Source organism: Pagrus major, chromosome 13 (genome assembly GCF_040436345.1).
Source record: "Pagrus major chromosome 13, Pma_NU_1.0".
Classification (NCBI taxonomy): Eukaryota; Metazoa; Chordata; class Actinopteri; order Spariformes; family Sparidae; genus Pagrus; species Pagrus major.
In genome coordinates, this window is record NC_133227.1 from 30,448,451 (window position 1) to 30,474,988 (window position 26,538).

Below are 26,538 nucleotides of genomic sequence, written 5' to 3' on the forward strand. Positions count from 1 at the left end.
GAATGAAAGATGATACCTGTGCTCCAAACTGCACTTTACAAATTCAAATGGTACTTTTTCCTCTTACTTTTACTACATACTGCTGCATGCAGTATGTGTACCACTTCATCACACCATCACACCTTGACCTTTGACCCTCTGCTCATACATCTGTTGCAGTCTGTAGTACCAAATTTGATAGCTAACAATAAGCTGTGATGAGCTGACGTCTGTGTGTGCTCTCTCGCAGCTGTGCAGAGGATTGTGGGTCAGAATAACCAGAAAAGCCTGCTGGCTTCATACTGCACAGTGAAACCTGATGCAAATCGGACATCCTGGTATTTTTTGGCATACTGTGTTTGACATTCTCTGCATCGGGACAAACTACAACTTCTCAGCATACTAAACAGTCTGGCAGTGCAGGTGTTGGAAAGAGTATGTCTCCGGTTCTGCTGCATCGATTTAATACGTATTTTTACATGCATTAAAATACCAAATGAGTGGAGTCTCTTACGAAATAGCGTGGTATGTCAGAAAATAGTAAAAGATTTAAAGGTGCATGTCTGGAGAAGATTTAATAAAAGATTATAGTTTTACAATGGTACAGAAATGTCCAACTGAACCTGAAGTATACTTCAAAAGCACTGAGTCATTGTATTGGTGGTGATAAACTCACATCTTGACCTGGTTTTAACTTAACTTAACTCCTAAAAACAAACCATGTTTGTATGTGCAGGTAACAGAGACGTGCTGGCCAGCCCAGGCTCGTATTTCTTCCTGTCTAACAGCGCCGGTCAGGGTGACGAGTGGCTGAAGAGCCTCAACAAGGGAGTCTGGATCCCTTTCACAGGTACACACACATTATGAGGTGATAACATGAACCAGCAGTGAGTCTGGAAGTTTCTTTTGTAGTTCTTCTGCCTTCATGGATAAAAGAAAATCAATAATTGGATCAGATCATTACTAACATCTGATTTTCTGATCCTGGAAACATCACACATGAAGCAGAGACCAGTCATCCTGTTTGTGGTTGGATGAGGTGGATCTCTTAAAATTCTTTCAGGGGTCTTTGGTCAGCGTCTGGAGGAGACGGTGCTGTACGAGCGACGTTATGGGGTGCGTTTGGTTCCTCTGGTGGTGGAGCAGTGTGTGACCTTCATCCGGGAGCGTGGCCTTCATGAGGTGGGCTTGTTTCGCCACTCAGGGCAGGCCAGTCTGGTCAAAGAGCTGCAGGAGGCTTTTGATGCAGGGGAGAGACTATCTTTCGACAGGTACAGTCCCTCTCCTCCTTTAATCTCATGTTCTTTAAAGGGTTTTCTGAAAATGTCGCTGTGTGTTGCCTGCAGCAGCACCGACGTCCACACGGTGGCGTCACTGCTGAAGCTTTACCTCAGACAGCTGCCGGAGCCTCTGGTTCCTTACAGACGGTACCAGGAGTTCCTGCTCTGCGGTCAGAAGCTGTCGACTGACCGCACACTGGTAACTGCAGCTGTCTACACCACAGTCAGAAGAGTCGTGCCTTTGATTTGATTACATTTGATTCTTCCTTCTTGACTTCCATCGTCTTACAGTCCCTCTCCTCTTCCTCTATCAGGGTTTGGGGCGGTTGAGAAATCTTCTTCATGAATTGCCAGTTGCAAACTTCAACCTACTCAACTTTATCTGCCAGTAAGTCCCCTCCCACACACTGACAGGCTGTTTATATTATTTCTATACATTGAAGATGGATTGAGTATCTGTGTTGTCTGCTGAGGCGAGGGACAGAAACCTTTTCAACCGTCACAGGAGGAACTTTTGACTTCTTTGGGATAAATGTGTGCAGGTTTCTAAACGAGGTCCAGAGTTGCGCCAGCATTAACAAGATGAGCTGCCAGAACTTGGCCACTGTGTTCGGGCCAAACATCCTCCGAGCCAAAGCCGAAGACCCACAAAGCATCATGGGAGGTAAACAGACAAACTGGCCCACAGCATCGTATGAATGTGAATGTATGTTTATGTTGTTCTAGTGTAAAAGTGTAAAGAACCTGGGAGAACTTTCTTTAAAGAGTATCTTCACCTCTCCTTCTCTGTCCCAGGTGCAGCGCTGGTCCAGGTGTTGATGTTGGAGCTGATCAGAGAACACGAGACTCTATTTGCTAAAATCCCCCCATCCATTGCCGCCCGTCCACCAGGAGGTGCACGTGCATCACCGAGTGCTCTGAGGCAGCCTCACCTCCACCCGTCACCCTGCCTCCGCCAGCTGTCTCTGCCTCTCATCGCAGAGCGCTCCAGAGAGCCAGGACAGTCCGCCTCAGACACACAGAACCCCAGGTACCAGAGACAAAACTTCACCATACTCACGTTAGATTCTGGTTCTTCCAGGTGCCCACAGAAACAGGTAGCAACACAACCTCCTCTCCACCATAAAGGAGGGTCAAGAGGATGGACTACAATTACAGACATTAGGCAAAACTCAACGACAACATTCACACAGAGGCTCCAAGTAAAATAATGTTACGTGTAAAAATCATTGAGAGGATCATCTTGACAGTCTAACCTCCCTTTCTTTCCTTCCCTGTAGCTGTATCTACTCTGCTGCTGCCAAATCAGACCTGTCCTCTGACCAGAAGAGACGTCTCGGCCATCGCTACACCTCCTCCCACCCAGAGAACTGCTTCTACCCCCGACCCTCCTCTGGTCAGCCTGTTCAGCACCATCAACACAACTCAGATCATCAAGGACCTTCCCCTGCAAATATTCAAGCCTCTACAACCAGCCTGCAGCTACAGGACCCCCTGACAGACATCGCCAAGCCCAGACCGATGCTCACAGGCTGGACAAAGGCCTGGCCAGGTCCAGGAGAGACAAGTGCTGGTTTCTGGAGCTCTGCTGCTGCAGAGAAAGAGGGTGCAGTACCAGAATCAGCCAGCGGGGGCAGCACCTTTTCTACTTACGACAACCTGGACAAAGTATCTGAACATCAGAGGATGGACGATGCTGTCGCTGGTGAACCAGGGGGCCATAGTGGAACATGTGAAGAGAAGGCGGAGATAGAGGAGGCGGGTCAGAGAAAGGACTCCTCCTCTTCATGGTCTTCCTGCGATGTTCTACCATTGGATAAGAGCGGTGATGCTGCCGGTGAGGTCAGTCCTCCTGACGTGTCACCACAGAAACCGGAAAAGTTACCTTCAAGTCAGGTAGCAGACGAGGAAAACGTTGATAATGACGAAGACAACAACAACGGCAATGATGATGATGATGATGATGATGATGAGGACGGCGAGGATGATGATGACGACATCCACCCCCCAAACTCCCCAGCCTCCGGTTCTGTCCTCAGTGACAGCCCACTGAGTACAGGCAGCTCAGAGGTCTTCCTCCCCTCTGGTCCTTCAGACCTCCAGGGACCCGAGCCTCAGTCACAGCCCAGGGACGCTCACTCTGTCCTGGTTGAGCTTCGGCAGCAGATGGCCCAGCAGAGGGCCGAGTACCAGGCCAGGATACAGAGGTGAGACACCAGTACAAGGAGCAACAAGGCAGATCTGTCTTTCAGCATTGGACTTAAATGATAAACTTAGATAACATCAATAGCCAAAGTATCCCCATTTAAACACAGCTGTGTCATGTAGCTGGTACTGGTTCTGTAAGCCTGTGGATCTGCTATAATGTGTGTCTTCTGCAGGTTGGAGCGCTGTAACGACGTCCTCAAGCGTCAGGTGGCCGTGCTGCGGGTCAGTCTGGAGCAGCAGAAGCGAAGCCAAAGCGTCGCCGAGGTCAAGATCCGCAACATGGAGCGAGCGAAAGCTGACGCCGACCTCCGAAACACCACGCTGCAGAGAGAGATGGAGCTGTTCTTCCAGATGTATGGAGAGTACAGAAGAAGAGGAGACGACGGAGGAAGAGGAGGAGCGAGTCTATGAAGATAGAGGGAGAAAGATGGAGTGTATGAATGAAGGTGATCTCGACAGGAGATTAGCAGACCCTCAAAGGCATCAAACCCTGAAGGAAATCAGTTGGGGCGAGAAATTCAAGAAGATATTGTCTGATCCAGAAGACGATCAAGATGGTTTCAACCAGGTAGCCTCAGGTTGAGTTGGATAACTTCACGGTTTCCAGAAGATGGCAAGAAAGTTTGGAGCGGTTTCTTGACCTGTGCAGTAAATGTCTGGAAGGACGCAGCTGGATTTGTTCTCCGGAGCAGCTGGTGGAGACTCAGTGTCTTTCTGCTCTATGCAAACCGATCACCAAACTGTGTCTTCTACGAAGCCTGAGGTCGGGTATCAGTCAACATAAACCTCGCTCTCCTCTCTAGAAGCATGCTGGAAACTAAAAGCCTGTCCAGACTACAAGACTTTCAATGTGTCAGAACTGCTCACGATCGATCCCAGATGAGTTTTACAGGATTATTGAAGTTGGAAAGACCTGAGACCGGTGTGCATGATGTCAGAATTCCCGTCCAGAGTCGGTCCAGCGATTGTTTTCCACATACAGAACACAAGTGCTGGTTTTTGCCTGTTGACTTCCTGACAATCTTATCCAAGATCTCCAAGAAACTCCAACAACAAGCTCATCACGATAAAATCAAACACGTTGGATGTTTATTGTCGTAGTGTTTGGGACAAATCGTTGCGTCAGAATCGTGGACTCACAACCAACACGAGAATTTTAGGCTCAGATTTCAAAAAATGTATCTGTGACAAGAAAGATAAAGTTGTGTCGACTGCATTAGTCTTTAGAGAACTTAAAGTGTGTCCTCCAGAGATGTCAGAGGTGGAGTTTTTGAGTTTCTACTCATGGAAGAACAAACCATCGAGTTTGATTTCCACGTAGGAATTTCAGGCGAGGCAATCCTCAGGTCTCAAAGATTTGCCTGACTCATCTCATCGAGGCAGCAGACACTGTGAAGTCTTTTTACATATTTATTGACCTCAGAATACAGACGTTCGGCTGATTGAAGCTGCAAAACAGGGAAATACTTCCACGCTTCGAAAATCTGTGTTTTTTTACAGCTTCGGACCAAAGTCACAGGGAATCCTGGCTCTGGACTGAATGCAGCATCGTGTCAATGGAGGGTCTTTAAAAAAAACAAATGAATTGAATGGTGTTATTGGTACAATCTGGTTTACTTTTAAGGTGTTTTTCACTAATATATTGACTGGAATGCTTCACTAAATGATTTGTTTTGTCAGGAACCAGACCGACTCGTCGTCGCTGCACGGACAGTTTGAATATCAGACATCAAAATGACTGAATGTGTCAGAAGAAAACCAGAAGTCCTGTTCGCTCTGCATGAAGACACTTTTCCAATAAAACACTATACTTTGTACTTCACCTGGAAAATAAAGTTAAACTCCTCGTCGGCAGATAATTTAATGAAAGAATCTTCTCTGTGTTTCTAACATGCATGTGTTCAGGAGGCTGGTTGACCATAAAATCAGATAATCTGCTTTAAATTGGTGATCAGTGAAGTCTGCTGGTGGGAAATACAACCTGATTTTAACCCGGTTTTAAATTCTGTTTGTCCTGTTAAAGGTGACTGCTCAGGACTCGGAGGACAAGCTCCTCTCTGACCGATGACGGAGGAGTAAAGAGACAAATCAGATCGTCTAACGTGTAAACATTTTGGTTTATTCGTTTAAAATGAACTTCATGTTGTTCTTTACTCCTGACTGCCTGTTGAAGTGACTCAACAGAAGATGAAACCTGTTGTCACTGGATGGTGAACCGATGCTCTCTACAGGCTGAAATAAATCACTACAGATCCACAGAGAATACTTTTATGGGAATAAGCAGTTAAAGGAACAGTTTACCCAAAAGTCCAACTGAATCCAAGTCTCCAGAAGCACTGATATCCAAAATTGATTTGTAGAGACGTTTTTTACACCCTCACAGTTTTAGGATTTAAATATCATCTCCTCAGATCAGTTTGACTTTAAAATCGGGGCTTCTGAAGACTTGGATTACAGCAGACGAGCTGTATGGAGACATTTTATTTTATTTTGGTTGTTTTTTACATTTTAAAACAAGTCACCAGCTACTTCAGTTGTTCAGAAGCTCCAGAAATGTTTTGTGGACTACGAAACTTCACCTGACTTTCCATCAACATGGAGGGAGGAGATGATGACTGGACTTTACTTTTTTTAGGTGATCTGTTCCTTTAAAGTTGACCTTGCTTTGTCAAACTCGGTGAAAGAAAACAGCGGAGATGTCCTTCAAAAATCTGTTTTCACACGAAAAATAAAGAAGCGCCGACTCTTGTTTTTCTAATGAGCATGTTATATTTATTCTCCGTCTTTTCAAAGAAGAATAAATCACACAGACATCGTATAAATCAAGGAGAGTGTCTCTGAACATTAACTGGGGAAAAGAACTGGAACAATTCATTCAGACTACAGAGTCACACTAACATACAGATGTGATACTTGAGAGATTTAAAGGGAACAGCGTCACACTTGGAACAAAACAGACCAGAAACAGTCATATTCATTTCATATTTACAGCTGCTGACAGCGGCGTGTTTTCTGACAACATCTGACTGACACCACAGCAGAGTCACAGGTGGGAAACGACTTGGATTTAAAATGTTCACTCCATAAAACAAACTCCACCGCTGTGTCACATTACACATGTAATCTATTACCAGTAAACACTGTGGGAGTTTCCACTTAATAACAAAAGTGCAATAATAATAATAATAATAATAATAATAAACAACAACAATGTGCCAGGTGCTACATCTCATTTAACAGCTCAATCATCTTGCAGGAAACTTGTATGCAAAGACATTAATTAGCAGTAAGCTAGTGTTGTAGGAATGTCTGAAAACTCTGAACTTGTTGCAGTTTCTAAAATGAAACCTGTGTTTAATTTCATTTTCTGTTACTGTAAGGCAACATGTTTCCTCTGCACTGTGACGACTGCATTCGTCTTTAAATGTCAAAAGCAAAAGTGTGTCTTTGAAAAGCTCGTTCATGTTTTCTGACACAAGGTTTCTGCAGAATGTGGCCGGCTGTTGTGCTCAGCCGCCGTCTCTTCAGTCAACAGTGAAGCACCAGAACAGAAACACAAACAGGAATCCTTCATATTTGAACATAAAAACAGAGGTGGACACGCTAACAGAGCTCACACACTAATATTAAAACACTTCTGAATGTCAGTGTGTGAGTCTTGCTCACATGTAGCTCTGACTCCTACACACACAAACGCAAACACACCAGGTGGGCGTTTCTTTCTTCATCAAATCTGTTGCTACGGGAGCAGATTACAAAATCTCAATAAACATTAAAACATATTAAAACACAAAACAAACGATTGAACGTTTCAGTGAGCAGGAGAACAATTTCTAACATTTCCTGAGACAAAATTAGTACAATGTATTACAGATTTCTTTTTTTTGTTCTGTCGATTCGTGTTAATCTACACTTCATGAATGAGTCAGCCTTCTTGTTCCCTCTCCGCTCAGTGAAATGCCACTTTAAGAAAAATTACAGACTGGATCATCGAGCTTGTCTCCGTGGGGATAAAGTGCATTTACAGGGGATCGTTTTAAACCAGAATCATCGTCTTCTTCACCTTCAGATGATCACAGGTCTCCAGATCAGTCAGTGGTTGATTCATGCTGAATGTGTCGTGCTGCAGCTGGATGTCACAGTCAGAAGGGTGAAGGTTTACAGCACGCAACACAGACGGAGAAAATGTCTTCAATGTTCTTTTATCCAGAATTGTTTCAGTGTGAAGATGCAAGACAGGACGGTGGTTGTCTGTATGTTGAGCTGCTGCTCAAGGTCCCATGAAATGACTCTGAGTGTGGTTAAATGTGTTTTTCCTTTTTTTGTTTTGCATAAAAAATGGACACTGATCATCGCTGCTCTCCTCCAAAACTGACAAGAATGAGGGAAATGTCACGACCAGCAGGGTGAATGTCTTTGTCAGCAGATTAATGAGTGAATAATATTTATGATGTTGCACCTGAATTCAAATGAAAATTCATATTTAGGAATATTATATATTATTGGATGGAAATGTCATCCTGGGTGCAAGATGCTAACAGAAAATCGAAGGGTTTTGACTCAAAGGTGAATGAAACACACGTTAAAAGTAGCAGTAGGTCGTGTGAGAGACATTTTCATTTCAGGGGACCTTCAGCGTTCGAGCGACGTGCAGCTTGGACGTCGTGTCTCCGCTCAGAAGCCGGAGGGCGTCAGGATGTTCATGTCTCTGGGTTTGAGCTTGTGCGGTCTCGCTCCCTGACGTCGACCCTCCACCGTGGGGATCTCCATCTTGGGCGGGGCCACCGCCTGAGCCGCAGGGGTGTCGGCCAGCCGCGTGGCCTGTGACTTCATCACCTCCATGGGGGTCGGCTTCTGGGCGCCGCGGTACGCCTGCAGCGCAAAGCCTGCTGGGAAAAGAGAGAAGAAGATAAATTCTCAGTGTGGAAAAAGAAAACGCAAAAGTCTGACAGGATTTCAATAAATAACAAAATCAGATGTGTGACTGCATCCATCAAGTTGTTCACAGCAGTTTCTGCCGACTCTCAGTTACTTTCTTTAGTTTTTTAAAACATGAATTAGTCAGAAAACAAAACAACGAATGAAATGATTTAACCCATTAAGAGCAGGTCCCTTTCGAGCCCGGTGCGACGTGAGCGTGTTTTGTGTGACTGAAGAAATGAGGTGTAATCTGTGAATGAACACTGAACATGAAACTCTCTAAATTGTTCTTTGTTTCAGGTTTGTATCTGCGTCAGAGGCTGAGAAGTCAAAGGTTTTAGTGAATGTTAATAATTCTGTCAAGTTTTTCAGTAACAAAGGAGGTTTTCAAACAATCTGAGTTTCAGTCTGTGTATTATAGTTGGAGGGAAGCCTTCCTGCTAATAATTAACATCTTCTGTTAAACTGTTTTCAAGACAAGTCAGTCGGTCTGTTACATCACTGCAGCTGCCTCTATTATAAATGTCAATATCCAACCATTTATACATAATAATGTAGACAATGTCGACTAAACAACAACTACACGGGTTAATGAGTCTTCTGCCATGTTGTGATGACATCGAGCAGTTATTTGATTTGTTTTAAAGTCTACAAACTGTTTCTGAGCCTCGACATGAGCGATTCCTGTCTGAAGCTGTTTTCTATAAATCCTTCCTTCACTGCTCCAAACAAACTCGTATCACTTCTCTTACCTAAAGTCATCCGGGGAAAAAGATTCTTCTTGTTTCAAAACAGGCTGAATCGTCCCACATGTGAAAATCTAAAAGTTGTTTCTCGGCAGCAGACAGCGATGTAAATCTGAACCTGTCTGATCCGCTTTTATACCACCGGCACGAAGAAAAACGCAGCTTAAAAAGGCCAATAAGTGAAGAGACTGACGGGGGTGTGGGCTCAAACGTTGTGGGTCAATATTTACTGTCAGTCTGAAGGTCATCTGCTCGCCTATTAACCCAAATTCATGTGTGTGTGTGTGTGTGTGTGTGTGTGCTCGCTGTTTAACTCAACTCTCACCAGTTTTTTGTTTACGCCACCTGAGACAGCAGGAGGGTTTAAAACAGAGCTCACAGGGATTTATGAAGTGCTTCCTCTGTCAGTTTGGGTTCTTCGTTGTTTGTTTAGTACAGAAGATGGTGACAACAAATACACTAAATCCTTAAACTACAAAGAGAATTACAGTGGATTTTTTTGGCGTGGGAAGAGGGAGACATTTCTGTGACACACCACAGTTCAGTTGTGTGATGATGTGTGTGTACCGGGAGTCGAAGCGTCTGATCCCATGTCAGAGGTCGACTTCTGGACGACCGGCCGCGGCCCGAACACGCTCCAGCGTTCGACAGCTCCTGCTGCGGAGTCGGCCATGTCCATGCTGCTGTTGGAGGAGCTCATGCTGACCTCTGAACCGGTGCTGTTGAACCAGGTCCTGCAAACACACAAACAGAGAGTAAACACATCGGTCAGTGTTTATCCCAGTTTGTAGGTTTTAGTGTGTGTGTGTGTGTGTGTGTGTGTGTGTGTGTGTGCGCACCTGCGCTGCAGTTTGGGGGAGCTGTGTGGGGTGCTGGATGGAGTGGACTGGGTGGAGGAGTTCAGCCGCTCCTCTCTGGACTCCAGACTTTGAATCTGCAACTTCTGAAAACCAACAAAAACAGACGTCAGTTTGAAGTCAAACCTCCGACGTACGAGGACTCAGATTAATTAATTTATATGCATCTTTTTTAATGTTATTTATTATGTTTTAAAACGTGTTGCTTTTTCTACATTTGTTGTGTGACATGTTGTTTACAGCTCTTTTTTCTTTTGTTCGTAGTCGTTGTTATAATCTCTGTCTTCAGCGGCTGCTTGTCTGTTTCAGTCTTAGTTTTATGTCTGTTTTAGAGTTTAGTTGTATCAAAGACGAGGACTGAAAATTTGAAACTACTAGAAGTTTCTATATTCATTTCATCGGTTGCATTTTAATTAGACGTAATGATGCCGACATGTATCGTCCCTGTCAGATCATCTGATGAATACATTTCCATATACAGTCTATTTTTTCTTTATCTTCAATTATATGATCAATTTATTTTTAGAAATTCAGAATAAAAGAATAAAGAAATACTTGTTTTAGTTTCTTTTCTTTTCATTCTTCTCCAGACCTGGAAGTTAATATCAGACTCATTACCTTTGAGAAACTCTGGCCACTTATTACATTTGTACAAAGACTGATTTTCTCCCATCGTTCACAACAAGTGATGTCACACGTAGCAACAACTTCAGAGTAACAACAAGAACGAATCGGTGTCTTGTGACCTCTGACAGTTGCTGTTTGATAAAACACGTGAAACTTTCTTCTTCAGACTCAGTTAACCGTAAAATTACATCAATTTCTCATAAACCAAATGTACAGACAGTGTGTGTTGAGCTCAGTGTGTTGAAGTCTTACATGGCGGGATTCAGGAAGGCGGTGGTGGTGTCTCGTCTCCTCAGCAGTGAGGCCTTTATGTGGCGTGTAGCTGGCGTCTGAAAGCCCCGCCGTCTGCTCGAACTTGTACACACTGTCCTGAGTCTGCTCTGAGAGACGGAGAGAGAAAAACAAGTTTAAATAACTGTTAAAGATCTATTCAAACATTCAAGCCACAGAGCTTTAGACGGCAGCTTTAAGACGTTTTTAAAAAAGGTTGTGGGAACTCATGGTCAACCATGTCATGGTGAATAAAAACAGGTTTCAAAGACCCATGTTTTCTCAATTTAAGCTAATTCTTACCTTTGTGACATTATTAATTTCTCATTTCTTTGCTATATTTAATAAAATAAACAGAACTTAAATATAGAAAATGATCTGTAACGTACTGGTGATGAGAGAACTCATGATGACGGACGAGGCCTTGGCTTTCACTACCGTTGGTGACCTGGAGGGGGCGAAGTCAGCCACTGTAGGGTGACTCGCAGCACCACTCTCATCCTCCTGGTACAAACACATCATCATCATCATCATCATCATCATCATCATCATCATCATCATCATCATCATCGTCATCATCATCGTCATCATCACCATCATCATCATCATCACCATCATCTACACACTGCTCCACACTTTAATATGAGGTGGCTGCGTCTCACCTCAGCCAGATGAGTGAACTTCCTCTCCGGTATGATTGGTCGTCTCCACAGGTTGTTGATGCTGATGTCATGAGGGGGCGTGGACATGGGAGCCTCCAGGTTGTCGTCGTAGCTGAGGGCCCGTCGGGTCATCCCGATGGGAAGCTTCATCCCGCCCATCCCAGAACCCTCGATGGCTGCGGACACAAACGACGAAGACGACTGAACAACAGCTTCCTGTCGCTGACGGCGCTCTGAGCCTTCAGTTCAACAGTTCATTCATCAAACTACTCATCAGAGCAAACAAACACATGTGCAATCAGGTTTGTCAATATTCTATGTTGTTTCTACCAACAAGTATTGTTTGTGTATCACATCACACAAAGTACTCAGAGAGGCACAACACGTTTGTTTTTGGTCTTTAATGAGATCTAGTTCTAATTGATTCATCATCAAATTGTTGCTGTTGACTCACATTAGGTGGAAGAGTCATTAACTGACTCACCTGTTAAGTCTCGAGTCAACTACACTAGATTAGTCAATCAAAGTCAAATTAATCTGCAACTATTTGCACAATCTTTTAATCATTTCACTCATCGTCTGGTTCCATTTCTGACAGTCAGTGACGAGTCTTTGGGTTTTGGACAAAAGAAGAAACCTGATATAATCTGCTTATTTGACAATACTAAGGAGGAAACTGTGTTAACAGTGGAAGAACTGGCTGATACCTGACACCTGGAACATGCTACACCGGGTTAACATTTATTTTTCTTTACTCTGTCATCAGTTTGCTGTTGTGAAATTTCTGCTCCTGCTCAAGGCTCCGATTTCACGCAACGTTCCTGTCGGGACTGAAGGTTCTTGTTTAGTTTGGGATGTTTTTACAGATGTGAACAGATTCGGATAAACAACGTGTGATTCAGTGTAATGAATGTGTGTGATTGTGTGGTAATCATCTGTTATACGTGTGATGCAACATGATAATCAGTGTTTTTGTCCGTCTGCTTCCAGTTGAGACCAGAACGCTGCCTGTGAGTCCAAACTCACAGAAAACAAACTGAAGGCTTCAGTGAAAGATACAACAACTGAAACATAAATCTCAGAAAGAGGAAGAAAACTGAGTTGGGCCATGATTATGATCATAGACAACAGGGCCAAAAGTATGTGGACACCTGATTATTACACCCTTATGTGACTGCTGAACGTTTCATTAATCATCCACAGACATTAATCTGCTGCCACTCTCCTGGTTTGAAGCTGACCAACAGATTTTGGAGCCTGGCTGAAGGTTTTGCTCCCATTCAGCCACAGGAGTGTCAGTGAGGTCAACGCTGATGTTGGCTGATAAGGTCTGGCTCACAGTCAGCCTCACTAATGTATCACAGAGTCACTGGAGTGGAAACCACTTGTTCCTGGACCTGGCGTTGAGCCAGGAGGTATTGTGTTGAAACAGGAAGAGGCCTTCCCACGAAGTCAGAGCACGCTATTGTCTGACACATAATGCATTCTCCAAATCATGTGACACAGATGAAAACGACTTCTGCTGCAGGACGCACTCACCTGGTAGGTCTCCTGGGCCAGACATGATTTCAGTAAGACAATGAACGAGATCAACCAGGACAGGAGCTGGAAACAAGAGACGGAGAGGTTTCTGTTTTATCACATCTGCGTACAGAGTGAGTTACACACCAGCCCTCCTCATCCAGCACATCCACCCACTGAACATCCCTCAGATACAGACACAGTGCAGAGGAGACACAAACAGAGGTAAATCAGACAGGAGGTGAGCTCGCTCCTACCTTCCTGCTGGGCTGTTGTGATGTGGACTGGCTGGTGAGGCGGCGGCAGCAGCACTGGTTACATTGGTCCGTCTGAGACACACAAAACCCTCTGGCAGTGCATTGTGGGTAAGCAGCCAGGCCGGGGAAGGAACTGAGGACAGAGGACGACTGTGTGAGAATCTCATCCAGTTAATGTACTCGGTCATTACGTCCACATTACAAATGGTTATTGATCGGAAATCTCATCGTGACAACAAAACCATCCAGACAATATTGATTTAAGGTATTTAATCAAAAATATGAGCATATATTGTGATATATTGTATATATGAGATCTATATTGTTTATCGTGATACAACATAAATATATTGTGTTAATTTTTTAAGGCCAGCCCTACTAACATGCTTTCACTCTTTTGACATTTTGTCTTTTAAACTTAATTTTTCACTAATACACCTTCACATATCACCCTTAGTAACAACTGCTGGCAGACTTTTTAAATTTCCTTCCTCGTTTCTTGATGTTTTCTTTCTTGGAGCCTGGATTGTTTTTGGAAACACCCTTTTCTCCCGTTTTCCATGAGCACCTGACACATTTTGTTTTTTCCTACATTGTGTTAAATAAAGCTTCTCTTTTTTGTCGCCTGGCAGATTTATCCAAAAATAGAGACAAACACCAGCAGAACATTTTCCCAAACTTCAGCCATACATTTTTGATATTTTTAGTTTCACTAAAATTATGAAAAGTGACATCCTGTGGGCTTGAACAATACTTGGGCTTGTATACTTTTATAATATCTGAACAAAAGAATTTAACTATAGATTTTGTTTTGGTCATTTCCACAAATAAAAAAGCAAAAAAAAAGGTTAGGAATGAATATTGATAATAATAGAGAGAGAAAGACATTTTATAAGAACCATCATCAATAAGTTATAGTGAATTAAACTTTAGTTAGTCATTATTTCACTGTTAACAAACAATTAAATGCCTTATAACCCATTTATTAAGATGTTGTTTATTGTAAAGTTGCTATAATACTTTACAAACGGTTAATAAACACTGTGTAGTTCATCTATAAAGATTATTTGGATGTTAATGAACCTTTACAGCTGCTTAATAAATGATTCAAGAAGCCTTTCAGTGCTTGTTTACAGTGAAATCACTGTTAACTAATGTTTGAATGAGAACAAATGATGATGGTTGTTATACAATGTGCTGCAGAACAACACAGAGCAGCTGCAGACATGTGGGATGTGATCCTGTGTTAACAGCAGGATTACTCCAGAGGATGGTGGCAGACAGGCTGGTTACATAACACACACACACACACACACACACACACACACACACACACACACACACACACACACACACACACACACACACACACACACACACACCAGAGCTACTTCAAAATAAAAGCTTATTTTGTCAAGCGAGCCCTGCTACTATACAGTCAGATTAATGACGATTAAATGATGAATATAATAACAAGCTACACGTTTTTTTTCCTGATGACACCATCATGTCTGAATGTTATAAATATGAATGGATGCTGGAGAGATGAGGTCAGAGGATTTTTCACTGCTTAACATTGATGAGCTGAACAAGCTGCGACCTCTGTAAAGACATGAATATATTGTTTTTGTTGTTAACATTATAAAATGAGTCGTTTAGTACGAACACATCACAGATTAATGTCACAAATCCTGCCAGCATCACCACGACAGAGGCCACAGGCACGTCCTCGCAGAACTCCATTCAGAAATTCAGCATTTTAAGATAATCTACAGGGCGGGTAGCAGGTATATTACTGTGTGATGCCTTTGGTTTTCACACGATCTAATAAAATCAGAAACTCTCCGTATCCGCCAAGAACATTAATTTTCAAGTAATTCTTCCGGATTGTTCGTTAACATACGTTTCGTTGATGGAGGGAAACGCCGAGGACTCAGACTTAAAACGTACATTTAAAAAAAACAAACAGGTGTATTGGTGTATTTTAACTCATTCCGAATTGGAGAATGGCTGCTGCACATTCGCAAAATATCTGAAATTGAGTTTTAACATTTACATCCATCAACAGAAAAGCGCCGCGTCGTTCAATTATCTATTTTATGAATGGAGTTTGGTTTGAGCTAAAGATAGCGGAACCAGTCGGAGCTGAAGGGCAACGAGATGCTGAGCAGTTGGCGGCTAACACCGACTGACGGCACCGAGTTGTCCGCTTCATTTATCTCACCGGAGCTGATGGAGGCTTCAGGACGAGGACTGAAGCTTCCGCGACCCTCTAATGTCGACCGGGGCGGAGAGCAGCGGGCAGCCGGGCCGGTGGGTCGCGGCCATTATTGTGTCCGATGGATGAAAAGACGCTTCCTCTGTGGAAAGTGACGGACGTTGGCTGTTCTCGCTGCGTATCGCGAGAGTTGAGTTGAAACACGCACATAGCCACGTGTACGAGCCTCAGATACAACCGAGCGCATTAAAATCAATAAAGACACTTATTGAATGTATCAGAGCGAGAAAGTGACGGGTTTAACAGCCATAGATGATAATATCATTAATCTGTTTTATTTTGGTAAAGCAGCAGACACGACATGAACACATGTAAACGTCATTACACATTTAATATCAATAAAAACAGACAAAACATGAACTATTTAAAATGATCCGATCAATTTCTTAAACTCACGAACTCTATTTCATCCTGCTTTTAAAGTGACGTCATGAAATCAAACAAACTGTAAACTAGAATAAATAAAAGTGCCGAAAATAAAGTTTATTATTAAAAGTGAAATAGAAAATTATTGGATTTTTTAACAGTTCAATGACTGTATTATATCTAACTGTTGTTATTTATTCATAGCCTTTATTTATTATTTTATTTAGTATTTCATAGTGAACACTTTTGCTCTCCATATTTTTCACAACAGATAATAATAAAAAGGATTTGCTGACCACATATTACAAACTCTCTGTATTTATCAATAAATGTTTATAACATATCTCAACTTAAGTTATATCTAATGGGCAGGTTCCTCCTGCCATGGCGGAGGAAAGTAACTAAATTAATTTACTCAAGTCCTGTAGGCTACTTAATTACAATTTTGAGGTACTTGTACTTAATTTTTTAGAATCATTTTAGTACTCTGTACGGTTATAAATCTATATATGAGTTTATAAAAACAACAAAGATATATATTTTTGCATTTATTTATTTACACTAATTATTTTCTTCCTTCATGGGTGCAGATTAATGGAATGATTAATGTGGATATGAAATGATATACAATATAAACAGTGTGCTCAGAGAGAATTAAACTACAGATCACATCATTAATGATTCAGTTTTCTGCTGCTTTATACTTTAAACCAGTGTTTGAGTCAGTGAGGAACCTTCAGCCTGCAGCAGAGTCACTGCTGAGAATAAGCAGCAGGTCTCTCATGTGTCTGTCAGTGGAGGCGGGTTGTCTCCCTCTAGCGGCGGCTCCAGGTTCAGCAGCTTCTTCACCTTCACCTCACCTTCACTCACCTGCTCCTCCAGGTTCCTCCTCACTGTGCAGGTGTGTTAACCCCTGACAGAAGTCTGTTAAAGGAGCAGGACACCCACATGTAGTTAAAGGAGTTGGATTCACCTGCAGGTCACAGCAAAAGAGTAGCTGCAGTATCAGACACACACCAGGTGAGCCGGGCTGCCAGCACACCTGAGGCTGTCAGCTCATTGTTACGTCACCAGGTGGATGCTGGTGCCGGTCCCTGAGCCCTGCCCCCTCCTGCCGCTGCTCTCAGATCAGTGTTTGCGCACAGAGCAGCAGGGCGGGTCCGCTGCCTCCCCACGAAGGACTCCTCCAACCGGACTTTCCTCTCCAGTGCGTCCAGCAGAGGAGGAAGTCGAACAGGGGCGGTTCTGCTCTCCGCTCCGCGCACAAACTCTCTCAGGAAATCTACCTGCGCACTTCGAGAAAACTTCCCGCGGTCGTGTCGGGTTTCTCTCTCGGTTTGTTGGAGGGTCTGAACCGATCCGCGCGTCAACATGTCCACGCGTACGAGCCGGAACACGACGACGACCTACCGGACCGTCAAAGTGGCGTCTCCGGAGCCGGTGAGCAGCACCGTGTTCTCCGCCAAGACGGTGTCCCCGCTGCCGTCCCCGCTGCCGTCCACGGTGCAGTCCACGATGTTTTCTGCCAGGACGGTGTCCCCGCTGCCGTCCCCGCTGCCGACCACGGTCCAGTCCACCGTGCAGTCCACGGTGCCGTACGCAGTGAACGGCTACGAGACGGTGCGGTACCTGGTCCCGGTTCAGCAGCAAATGCAGCAGCAGTCCTACGTCTTCATGCAGCAGCCCATGATGCAGCAGGCTATGATACAGCAGCCCATGATGCAGCAGGTGGTGTCCCCGGTGTACCTGCAGGGTGTGCAGGGTCTGCAGCACCTGAGCGTCAGCAGCCAGGAGTCCGACCTCATGTACCAGCAGCACCACACGATGGAGGTGAGCCCCGGCGCCAGCTGCTTCTGCTGAGCTCAATGCTTCTTAAAACCGCTGTTTTTTAAAGGGAGTCTGGCACAGGTGTTTGTGGGACCCCGAGCAGAATGTTAAATACCTGCAGCTCATTTCCTACAATAATTTATTTATCAGCTCACCAACAGTCAGCCACACTTCAGCAAGTGTACTGTTCGGATTTCCTTCTTCTTTCCTTCTATCCTGGTTTTAAAATGATAATCAGATTTAATCCTGCATCTTGATCTGGACTCTAATGTAAAGTTAAAGGAACAGTTCACCCAACAATGTTAATCCAGTCATCATCTCCTCCCTACATGCTGATGAAAGTCAGCTGAAGTCTCGTAGTCCACAGAACATCTCTGGAGCTTCACAGTAAAACAGAGTTGCAGCGTTCTGCTGAACACCTGAAGCAGCTGGAGACTTGATTTAAAACAGAGAAACAACCAAAAAAAGATTAAAAAATACTCAAAAACTCATCAACCCATTAAAACTCCATTAAAACTTAATTAAAACTTTGCTGAATTAGCTGTTAGCACTTCCTGTTTGCAGTGAACCTGTGGATGTACAGACAACTCACACTGATTACTTTGATACTGAGAAAACTTAAAAACATGATGTTTCTAAGGCAGGTTCTGCACACATAAGGAGCGTCTTTTTTAAGGATTTCTAAGCAGATTTATGGAGTCATCATCTCCTCCCTCCATGCTGATGAAAGTCTGGACCAGTTTCCAGCCCCTGACGCATCAGCTGCTCTCTTCATTAGAGATAAAAACATTATGAAACAGGTGATTCTGAGCTTCAGTGCAGATTTAACATGACTCTTGTTAAATGTCAGCGTCTGTCTCGTCGTCGATGTTTCATGAGTTGGTCGGTCAGAATCAGTTTGAGAATGGGAGCAGGAAAGTGTTCATCAGCATGTTTCCAACATAGCGATGACTTATTAACTGTCACACTGCGCTCTGAGTTTTCACAGCCTGTGACCACAGATGAATATGTGAATGTGACGGACAGGAAGTGTGACACAGACACGTGATGCTGAGCTTCATTTTAATCTGATGGTTTGATGTTTTGGTCTGTTGGTCTGAAAAAAAAACAAGTTAGTAGAAGACGTTACCTCGGGGCGTCGGATGTTATAACAGAAGCTGTTATGTGACATTTTGTAGAAGGAAAATAAAAGAGAGATTAATCTGAAATCAAAGATGATCATCAGGTGCAGCAGCCCGAGGCCATCTCCTCTCTCTCTCTCTCTCTCTCTCTCTCTCTCTCTCTCTCTCTCTCTCTCTCTCTCTCTCTCTCTCTCTCTCTCTCTCTCTCTCTCTCCCTATAAATCCCATATCCCATAAACTCCCATATAAATGGTTTCAAACCTGAGCTCTGTCTGTGTGCAGCTGTCAGGTGTCATGAGTTGGCACCCACTGCCTTGTTTCCTTCATCTTTAATCAGATCTCTCCTGATTAAACTCATCATTTTGCTCGTTTAAGACACTTTGTCTCTGTAAGTTTCATACACGTCTGCTTTGTTTAAACACTCGTGCAGTTGACAAGTAAAGCAGAAAAACAGGTTTGGTAGTGAAAATAAACCCTTTAATATTCCTCAATACAAAGTTTGGTGACCACAGATCAGTTAAAACTTTACGTTTATTAAGGTTGAGTTTTCTATTTCCTCTTCACAGCTCTGTGTTCATGCTCTGGTTTAGGTTTAGGACACAGAACCACTTGGTTCAGGTTAGAAAACATGGTTTGGATTAAAATGCCCGTTTTGGTCGCCACGATCATGAATGGAGACGTTCTGTGAAAAATAACCGGTGTAGTCGTCACAAACGGCTCAAAATGTCCCTAAATGTCTCACTTCAAATCGCTTCTTATGTCCAACTGAACAGTCCAAAACCTGAAGACTGGATTACTGTTAATCGTTTCTGGCCGGAGGAGCCGTGTCACTTCTGAAGAACATGAAACTCTTGCGGGCTGATTAAATAACCACAGATGCTGTGTCACTGCCAGGATGGAACGGAGCATTAGTATTCATTTTAACTGTGTTGTTGTCACAGATCAAACTGTGCTGCAGGACTCAGTCTGTCACCTGTTAGCACCTTCACTAACAGCTCTGGTTTATCTGACTTCCTCCTCATCGGTGACTCTTTACGAGGCACCGGTCTGCTCCTGCAGATAATCACTTCCTGAATTCTTTGGCCTTCGCCCTCGAGATGTTTTACACAAAGTCTCCGCTGGAGGCCGAACACATCTGAATAATATCTGCTCCTCTCTGTGTCTCTGTTAAAATATTCTTCTCTTCTGTCTTTACTTTCTGTGCTTGTTGTCCGGATCACTGTCTCCTTCAGGATCACTGTCTCCTTCAGGATCACTGTCTCCTTCAGGATCACTGTCTCCTTCAGGATCACTGTCCTGTTTGAGTCTCTGCACTCTGAGCTAAATTCTCACGGCGTGTTTGATAGCGAGGCGTCGCCACACCCGGTCTGACTGTGCTGACGCGGCACACCCTCACTTTTAAAGACAAACACATTCTTCCACCTGGTCGGATCACCTGAGCTCAACCAGATCCTCACCAGTAAAATCTGTTACTGTTGAGACACTTTAAAGTTGCTACATGCAACAAGTGTGTGACACGTGTTAAACTTCAGTAGGTTTTAAGATGATGAAAAAAAATAATTTATTGACAGAAAATGAACTTTTTTCTCCAGTTTTCTGTGTTTTTCGTCGTTAGTCGGACAGAACGCACAATCTGAGGACGTAACCTCAACATGAGTTTGTAGAAAAGTAATTGAAGATAAATTGAGCAGATTTCTTTGAGGAGACTTTTGAGCCACAGAGCTCGACTGGTTTTTGGTGCACTTCACTTGGCGCTCACACACCTCTTACCTCATCTGAAAGTATTTCGACTGTTATTGGCTCTGCTTCAATTTTCGATTTTGCTAATTCCCTCAGAGTGACATCAGGACAGGAGGACAAGTACCAACATCGTCTTCACACCGTCAGGAAGTTGTACTGCAACTTGAGCTTATCAATCAAAATTTTAGTCAGAAAGTCAGAAAGAGTCAGAAAGGACCCGGCTGACAAACACTAATTGAAATCTTACAACAAATGAAACCGGCATCGTACTGAGTGCGTTGTGATGATGTGATGAGTGAAAGACGTCATAATAGGATCTGAGTGTCAGAGATGTTGACAGTCGCATCCTCTGAGGGCTTGTTGTGTTTCTGTCTCGAGCGTCAAGGAAGAATCAGGAACAACCGCAGACTATTTTAAGTCCAAGTCAAGTCTCAGCTCACCTCAGACGAGTTCACGTCAGAGGAAGTCTTCGGTCAGGTCTTGAGTGATTCAAAACAGGTCAGAGGCGAGTATCCATCAGAGGAAGTCCTGAGGAATTCAAGAGGAGTCAAAGTCAACTCCAGACAGAAACGCCTCAAGTGCTTTCAGAGAAGATCAAGTGAAGTCTGAAGTACGTCATGAAGTCCAGGTCAAGTCTGGAGTTCAAGAGTCTGTCAGAGGGAGTTTCAAGTCAGATCTCAAGTTATTCGAGACAAGTCCAAGTTAAGTTTTGGATGGCGGCCGACCCGACCTCCAATCTCAAAGCGTCAGTATTTGACGAGTTTGAAACGAGACTCAAAAAAACTTTCTTACAAATTGGACCTTTTTTAAAGCTCAAGTTGTTGCAGAAAAGTCTGAGTCGAAGTTATTCATGATGCACTGAACTCCACAGCTGTCACAACATAGCAGGTGCGTCAGATCATGAGCACAAATCAGAGTTGAGTCTTCATCTTCAGTCCTTATTCAGCATCATTGTGTCACTTGAGAAACGTCGGCCTTCATCATCCTACATGATGCACCTCTGAGAGGGCTCCACCTTTCCGGGCGTCTCCAGCGCCCTGATTCAGGAGTGCTGCGCATGTTTTTACTGGTATTTCTGAATCATCACTCGCTTGGAAGTAAATGAGAACATTTCAACATCCATCCTGTGTGAAACACTGCAGCTCTGAAACCAGAGGAATCACAGTTTATCTGCACCGAGAGCTTCATGTGGCGCTTTACAAGAAATACTCAGTTTACAGATGAATGAACTTTCTCTCCTGACAGTGTTTGACTCTTTGTGCCTCTGTGGTGTTGGAAACTGTCGGCCACGCTCATAAATCCTCGTGTATTTCAACTCTTTCTTACATTGTCTTTCCTACATTGTCATAATTGTACCTGTGTTTTATGCATCTAGATGAATTTTCTGTGTACTTTTGCAAACTCGCTCGCCTCAAATTACCCATATTAAAACCAATGAAGTATTTTAATTTGCAATGAAAGTGCCAACAGGTTCAAACCATTCATTTTAATAGGCGGACTCACAGGTTTGCTTCCGGCTGATGGACTTGACCCGATGTTAATATTCAATGTGCAAGTCAAATGTAAACATTATTATTGATTTGCTTGCTCGTGCTTTTGATGAGGACGCCATGTTTTCTGTGTCCGACAACCGACGTTTATTATTTCCCGTTCTCATCCGACAGTCTCTGTCTCAGAGCGGTCAGTCTCTCTCTTCAGTCTTCAGCCAGTCGTCCAGTCCCGTCAAGAGCCCCGCGCCGAGTGCTGAGGAGGAGGTAAACACACACACGTACACACACACGTACACACACACGCACACACACGTACACACACACGTACACACACACACGCACATGCACTAAACACACAAAATACACAGTCACCTCCCCATGAAAGCTTCAGTGAAGCAGAAGTCTGGCAGCCACACAAGTATGTCCTTCATTCAGTGTAAACCTGCTGGAGTGAAGCCGAGTTAAGTCTTGCCTTCAGTTCAGTTTTTCTCATCAATTATTCTTTCTAACAAACACAAACAATAGATGCACAGAGACGTGAGGATAAGCATGAGAAATCAAACTTTTAACCTCGACAAAAGCAAATATTCTGACACATGAAGCAGAAACTCGACTGGCACCGACACTGCAGGTCAGTGACTTCGGCAAACACAATTTATTTTCAAGAAAATGAGTCTGTAACCTGTCGAGACGAGTTGTAGCTAATCCCACTGTGTGAAAGTGTCTCTGGAGATAAGAGTGCGAAAACTGTGGAGAGTTAAATCGTTGCTCTCCTACGGATAAAAAAACAATATAGTATCCTATAAAATGCTTAAATGGGGTCCAACATACTTGGACAGGTGTTAATATACCTGAGCGGCCTGTCCAGTGAACTATGTGTGGGAAACACTTTTAGTTGATAAAGTTTCTCCTAACCGGGGATGTTGATGCTTAATGATTAATCGCTGTTAAGAATGTAACTGATTTTAAAAATGTCTTAATCGACATCAGAGATGTACACAAATACATAAAAAAGCAAGTTTAATTCAAAAATTAGTAATTTGTCATTTTAAAATAGAGACATACAAACTGATATTTCCGTTACCTGCGCTTTACTCCTGACGCAGCCTCCTCTGTGTGGCGTCGAGCACAGATCATTAAAGCAGTGATTAACTGATAATTGATTGTTCAGGTATCCGACCATCAATTAAAGAAATTGCTTGAAATCTGCATCCCTACTCCGAACTCAACACAGAAATTGAGCGATTGAGAAATTGCGGGTCTGGTGACTTCCTCTGTTGTTTACAGCTGACTGTATTTGTAAAATGTACAGATGGAGAAACTGTGTCGCTTTGTTTTCCCTGCACATGTTTGGATGGATTATGTGATTGTTACGTAGGCTGAGGCTTCTCTGTAGCAGCTCACTGCTTCATTTGTTCTGATATGTGTCGACAGTAAACCTTTATCAGATAATCGCAGCTCTTTGCACGCGAATATATTTTGTGATTTTGATAATATTTGGATTAATCGTGCAGCTGTACTGTAAATAAACAAAAACATGCTCCTGTGGACGAGCTGAGACGTTTCTCTGAACTTTATTTAACTCCGATGAGCCTCCGAGTGAGACGTCACAGCTCCTGACTACTCTGGTTCAAATAAGTCAAACCGAGCCTGCAGGTTTGTGGTTTGAGCCCTCGAGCCAACTCTCCCAGTGATTAATGGTTTGAAGTACAGTGTTGCAGTAGAAAAATGAGAAACAAAAAGAAGTGAAGAAATGCAGGAGGGCGTGTGGCGTCCATCTGTTGGCTGCCTGCAGACACACCCATCAGCGTGAAACTCGACATGGGAACATGGCGGTGTGTGAACATGCAGCAGCTCTACAAGTGTGTCTTTTCTTTACTTCACCTCGAGAGATTAACTGCACGCACACACACACACACACACACACACACACACACACACACACACACACACACACACACACACCGCCCTGCCTCCACACACACACTGTAACAACAGCACTTTGTTCATAATCACAGGACCTTCAACTGTCGCAGTGCTGACAAAACCATTCGGGGTGGGTGTTGGATCGGGGTGTGTCGGACACTTCCCAGAGGCCTCGGCTGTGGGCGGGTGCATTCCTTTGGTTTGAACCTGCAGCGTCATGTATATGACTGTTGTCAAAACAGGGAGGTTCTCTGATTTATGGCGGCTGATTGACGCCACTTTGATGCCATTTGTGTTGGCACGAACGGAGAAAGTCGTCAGTGCGTTTACATGCAGAACAGCAATTACTGTTTAATTCTCTGTTTGAGTGACAGTGATCTGATCTGATCTGATCTGATCTGATCTGACAACCGACGCTGAAAGTCTGTGAGAGTGAAGCTCGAAACTTGTTCCTGCAAATTGATTAATTAGTTTTGTTTCTGTGATGATTTTAGCTTTAGCTCTCCATTTAAAATATTTAGAAAAGAGAAAAGAAAAAGGTCTCCCCACAATTAAGGCTTCAACGATGCAATAATTAGTTAGCAACTGTTTTTATAATCAGTTAATCGTGCTGCTGCCACATCGTACGCTGGCAAACAGAGATTTAAGGAGACCACGTGCTGGTCCAGCAGCTTTAACTGGATGATGATCAGTTCAACACTTAATATGATGTTTGTTTCAGGATGAGTTGGGGACTGTTGAGTCGAAGTTTTTTCAGACTGAGGCGTTCAGAGCACTCTTGCTAAAATGTGAGGTGCACAGGGGCACATTGGAAAAAAAGTAAAACGTCGACTGGACCGTTCCAGGCCGACAGTCCACATCCCAAAATATTACACTTTGCTGTTATAAAACAGAGAAGCAGCATTTTGTCACATTTGAGATGTTTGAATCAGAAACAAGTGTGACAACATTTTTTACATGAATGTCTTGTAAGAAAAGGATGAAGTGATGTCATTTTACATCCAGAAGGTCAAAGGTCAGCTTCACTGTGACGTAATGATATCCTGCAACAGACGTTCTGGTCGTTATTCACCGCCGCAGCTCAGGAACAACGTGTCTGGTCCAAACACCCACGAGACTGTGATTGTAGTTGGTTATGAATGACTTGTTGTCAGCTTTCACAAATGATTTCAGCTGTTTGTCTGTTTTTGTTTTGGTTCTCTGAGGTTTTTTGACTGGTTAGAGTTCAAGATCCAGTTTGTCCAGTTTTACTCTTTATTGTCCTCAAACAGGAGAATCAAACAATAAAACATGTTTGAACGATGCGAACACTAAGAATCAGGCTCAGAGAAAGGGACGGGCTGAGTTATTTGAATTCAGTGGATTTATTGCATATGAGATGAATTAACATTTAAACCTGTTACACTACACTACACAGACTCTGACATTTGTTTGTGGTGTGAGCCACTTTATCGATGTCAGTGGAGCTTTGTGGTCCTAAAGCTGCAGTTATATAATATTTCTTTGTCTTCTTTGTCCAGAAACAACCTAAAAGCTGCAGGTTAAGAGAGGTTAAGTCTTGTACTAACACTCACTGCAGTCGCTAATCTGTTTTCTCTGCAGCTCACTCAGTGCGTCTTCAGTCTTGTGTCTGAAAACATCTTCAGAAAGTGATTCGAGCTGTCAGAGAAGAATCTGTTAATCTGCTTTTCTCAACAAAACTTTCCTCTGATGATTTTGTGGCTCGTCGAGGTCGAAGTCAGATGAAACTACCACACCCCTCTGTTCTCTGTGGGAGTGGAGGAGGAGAGTTTCTCCGCCATTTATATTTCTCTTTTATACATTTATTACTTGTTTCAGGCATCAGGAGTTATTTTACAGCTCAGTGTTTGAGTAGTTCAGTGTGACATATTTCTGTCCTCAGACGTTTCAGTGTCTTGAAGAGGATTTGAAGTTTCTCACGACATGAGTTTGTAATAAAAACAGAGCCGCAGGTGAAGCTGAGGGGCTGAACTGCTGAAAAATGTGTACGCACGCACGCACGCACGCACGCACACACACACACACCTTTGAATGACTGAGGGGTGTGTGTCTTGACTCTGTACAGACACAGAGTCTTTGCTCGGTCGGGAGGTGACACAGGGAAGGAGGTGGACGGTGTCAGAGTGTGAAGTGTGATTATAAAACTACTAATTGATCGATTGATGATGATTGATTGACTAATTGATGAGAACACGTGAAGCAGCGATTATACATCAAGACAAAGAGTTCATGTCAAGTTCTGTCACACACCCGGTTCAGACCACAGGTGGGTTTTCAGATGACTAAGGATAATTCATTGAATTAAAAAATGCAGCCACTGTTTTGTCTCTGATGCAGTCGCCCTCCGTCTGTCGTCGCCTCTCAATGTCCCGCCCACAACCCCATCTGATTGGTTACAGGTCACAAATAATCTGTCAATACTATAAACAATCTGAATCTGCA

The 26,538-nt window shown here is 43.4% G+C and overlaps 3 protein-coding genes across 5 annotated transcripts in view; 2 read left to right on the forward strand and 1 right to left on the reverse strand.

The window, feature by feature from the left end:
* LOC141006756 (rho GTPase-activating protein 24) overlaps window positions 1–3,878 on the forward strand; it is a 4,750-nt gene extending 872 nt beyond the window's left edge. Inside the window, exons 2-9 of the mRNA XM_073478981.1 lie at window positions 716–829; window positions 1,043–1,250; window positions 1,326–1,458; window positions 1,574–1,647; window positions 1,802–1,923; window positions 2,055–2,289; window positions 2,540–3,466; window positions 3,641–3,878. Coding sequence (XP_073335082.1) covers window positions 716–829; window positions 1,043–1,250; window positions 1,326–1,458; window positions 1,574–1,647; window positions 1,802–1,923; window positions 2,055–2,289; window positions 2,540–3,466; window positions 3,641–3,878 — 2,051 coding nt within the window. The remainder of the gene's footprint in view (window positions 1–715; window positions 830–1,042; window positions 1,251–1,325; window positions 1,459–1,573; window positions 1,648–1,801; window positions 1,924–2,054; window positions 2,290–2,539; window positions 3,467–3,640) is intronic.
* A 2,335-nt stretch (window positions 3,879–6,213) lies between these two features.
* On the reverse strand, window positions 6,214–15,727 carry LOC141006818 (putative monooxygenase p33MONOX). Of its 2 annotated transcripts, XM_073479070.1 has the most exons (9): window positions 15,552–15,727; window positions 13,328–13,460; window positions 13,089–13,154; window positions 11,550–11,725; window positions 11,277–11,391; window positions 10,870–10,997; window positions 9,973–10,076; window positions 9,701–9,867; window positions 6,214–8,356 (listed from the first exon to the last, which is right to left on the reverse strand). In XM_073479070.1, the coding sequence occupies exons 3-9, from the start codon at window positions 13,111–13,113 to the stop codon at window positions 8,142–8,144; spliced, it is 930 nt and encodes a 309-aa protein (XP_073335171.1). In that variant the 5' UTR covers window positions 13,114–13,154; window positions 13,328–13,460; window positions 15,552–15,727; the 3' UTR covers window positions 6,214–8,141. The 2 variants fall into 2 exon arrangements, with proteins under 2 accessions (XP_073335171.1, XP_073335172.1); XM_073479071.1 differs by lacking the exon at window positions 15,552–15,727 and having other exon boundaries at window positions 8,060–8,353; window positions 13,328–13,415.
* Window positions 15,728–16,821: 1,094 nt separating this feature from the next.
* The window catches only part of pof1b (POF1B actin binding protein), a 30,301-nt gene continuing 20,584 nt past the window's right edge, over window positions 16,822–26,538 (forward strand). Inside the window, exons 1-2 of one of the 2 annotated variants that reach the window (XM_073479794.1) lie at window positions 16,822–17,801; window positions 22,324–22,413. In XM_073479794.1, the coding sequence (XP_073335895.1) occupies window positions 17,343–17,801; window positions 22,324–22,413 (549 nt within the window). In that variant the 5' untranslated portion in view covers window positions 16,822–17,342. The remainder of the gene's footprint in view (window positions 17,802–22,323; window positions 22,414–26,538) is intronic. The other variant, XM_073479795.1, reaches the window with a different exon arrangement.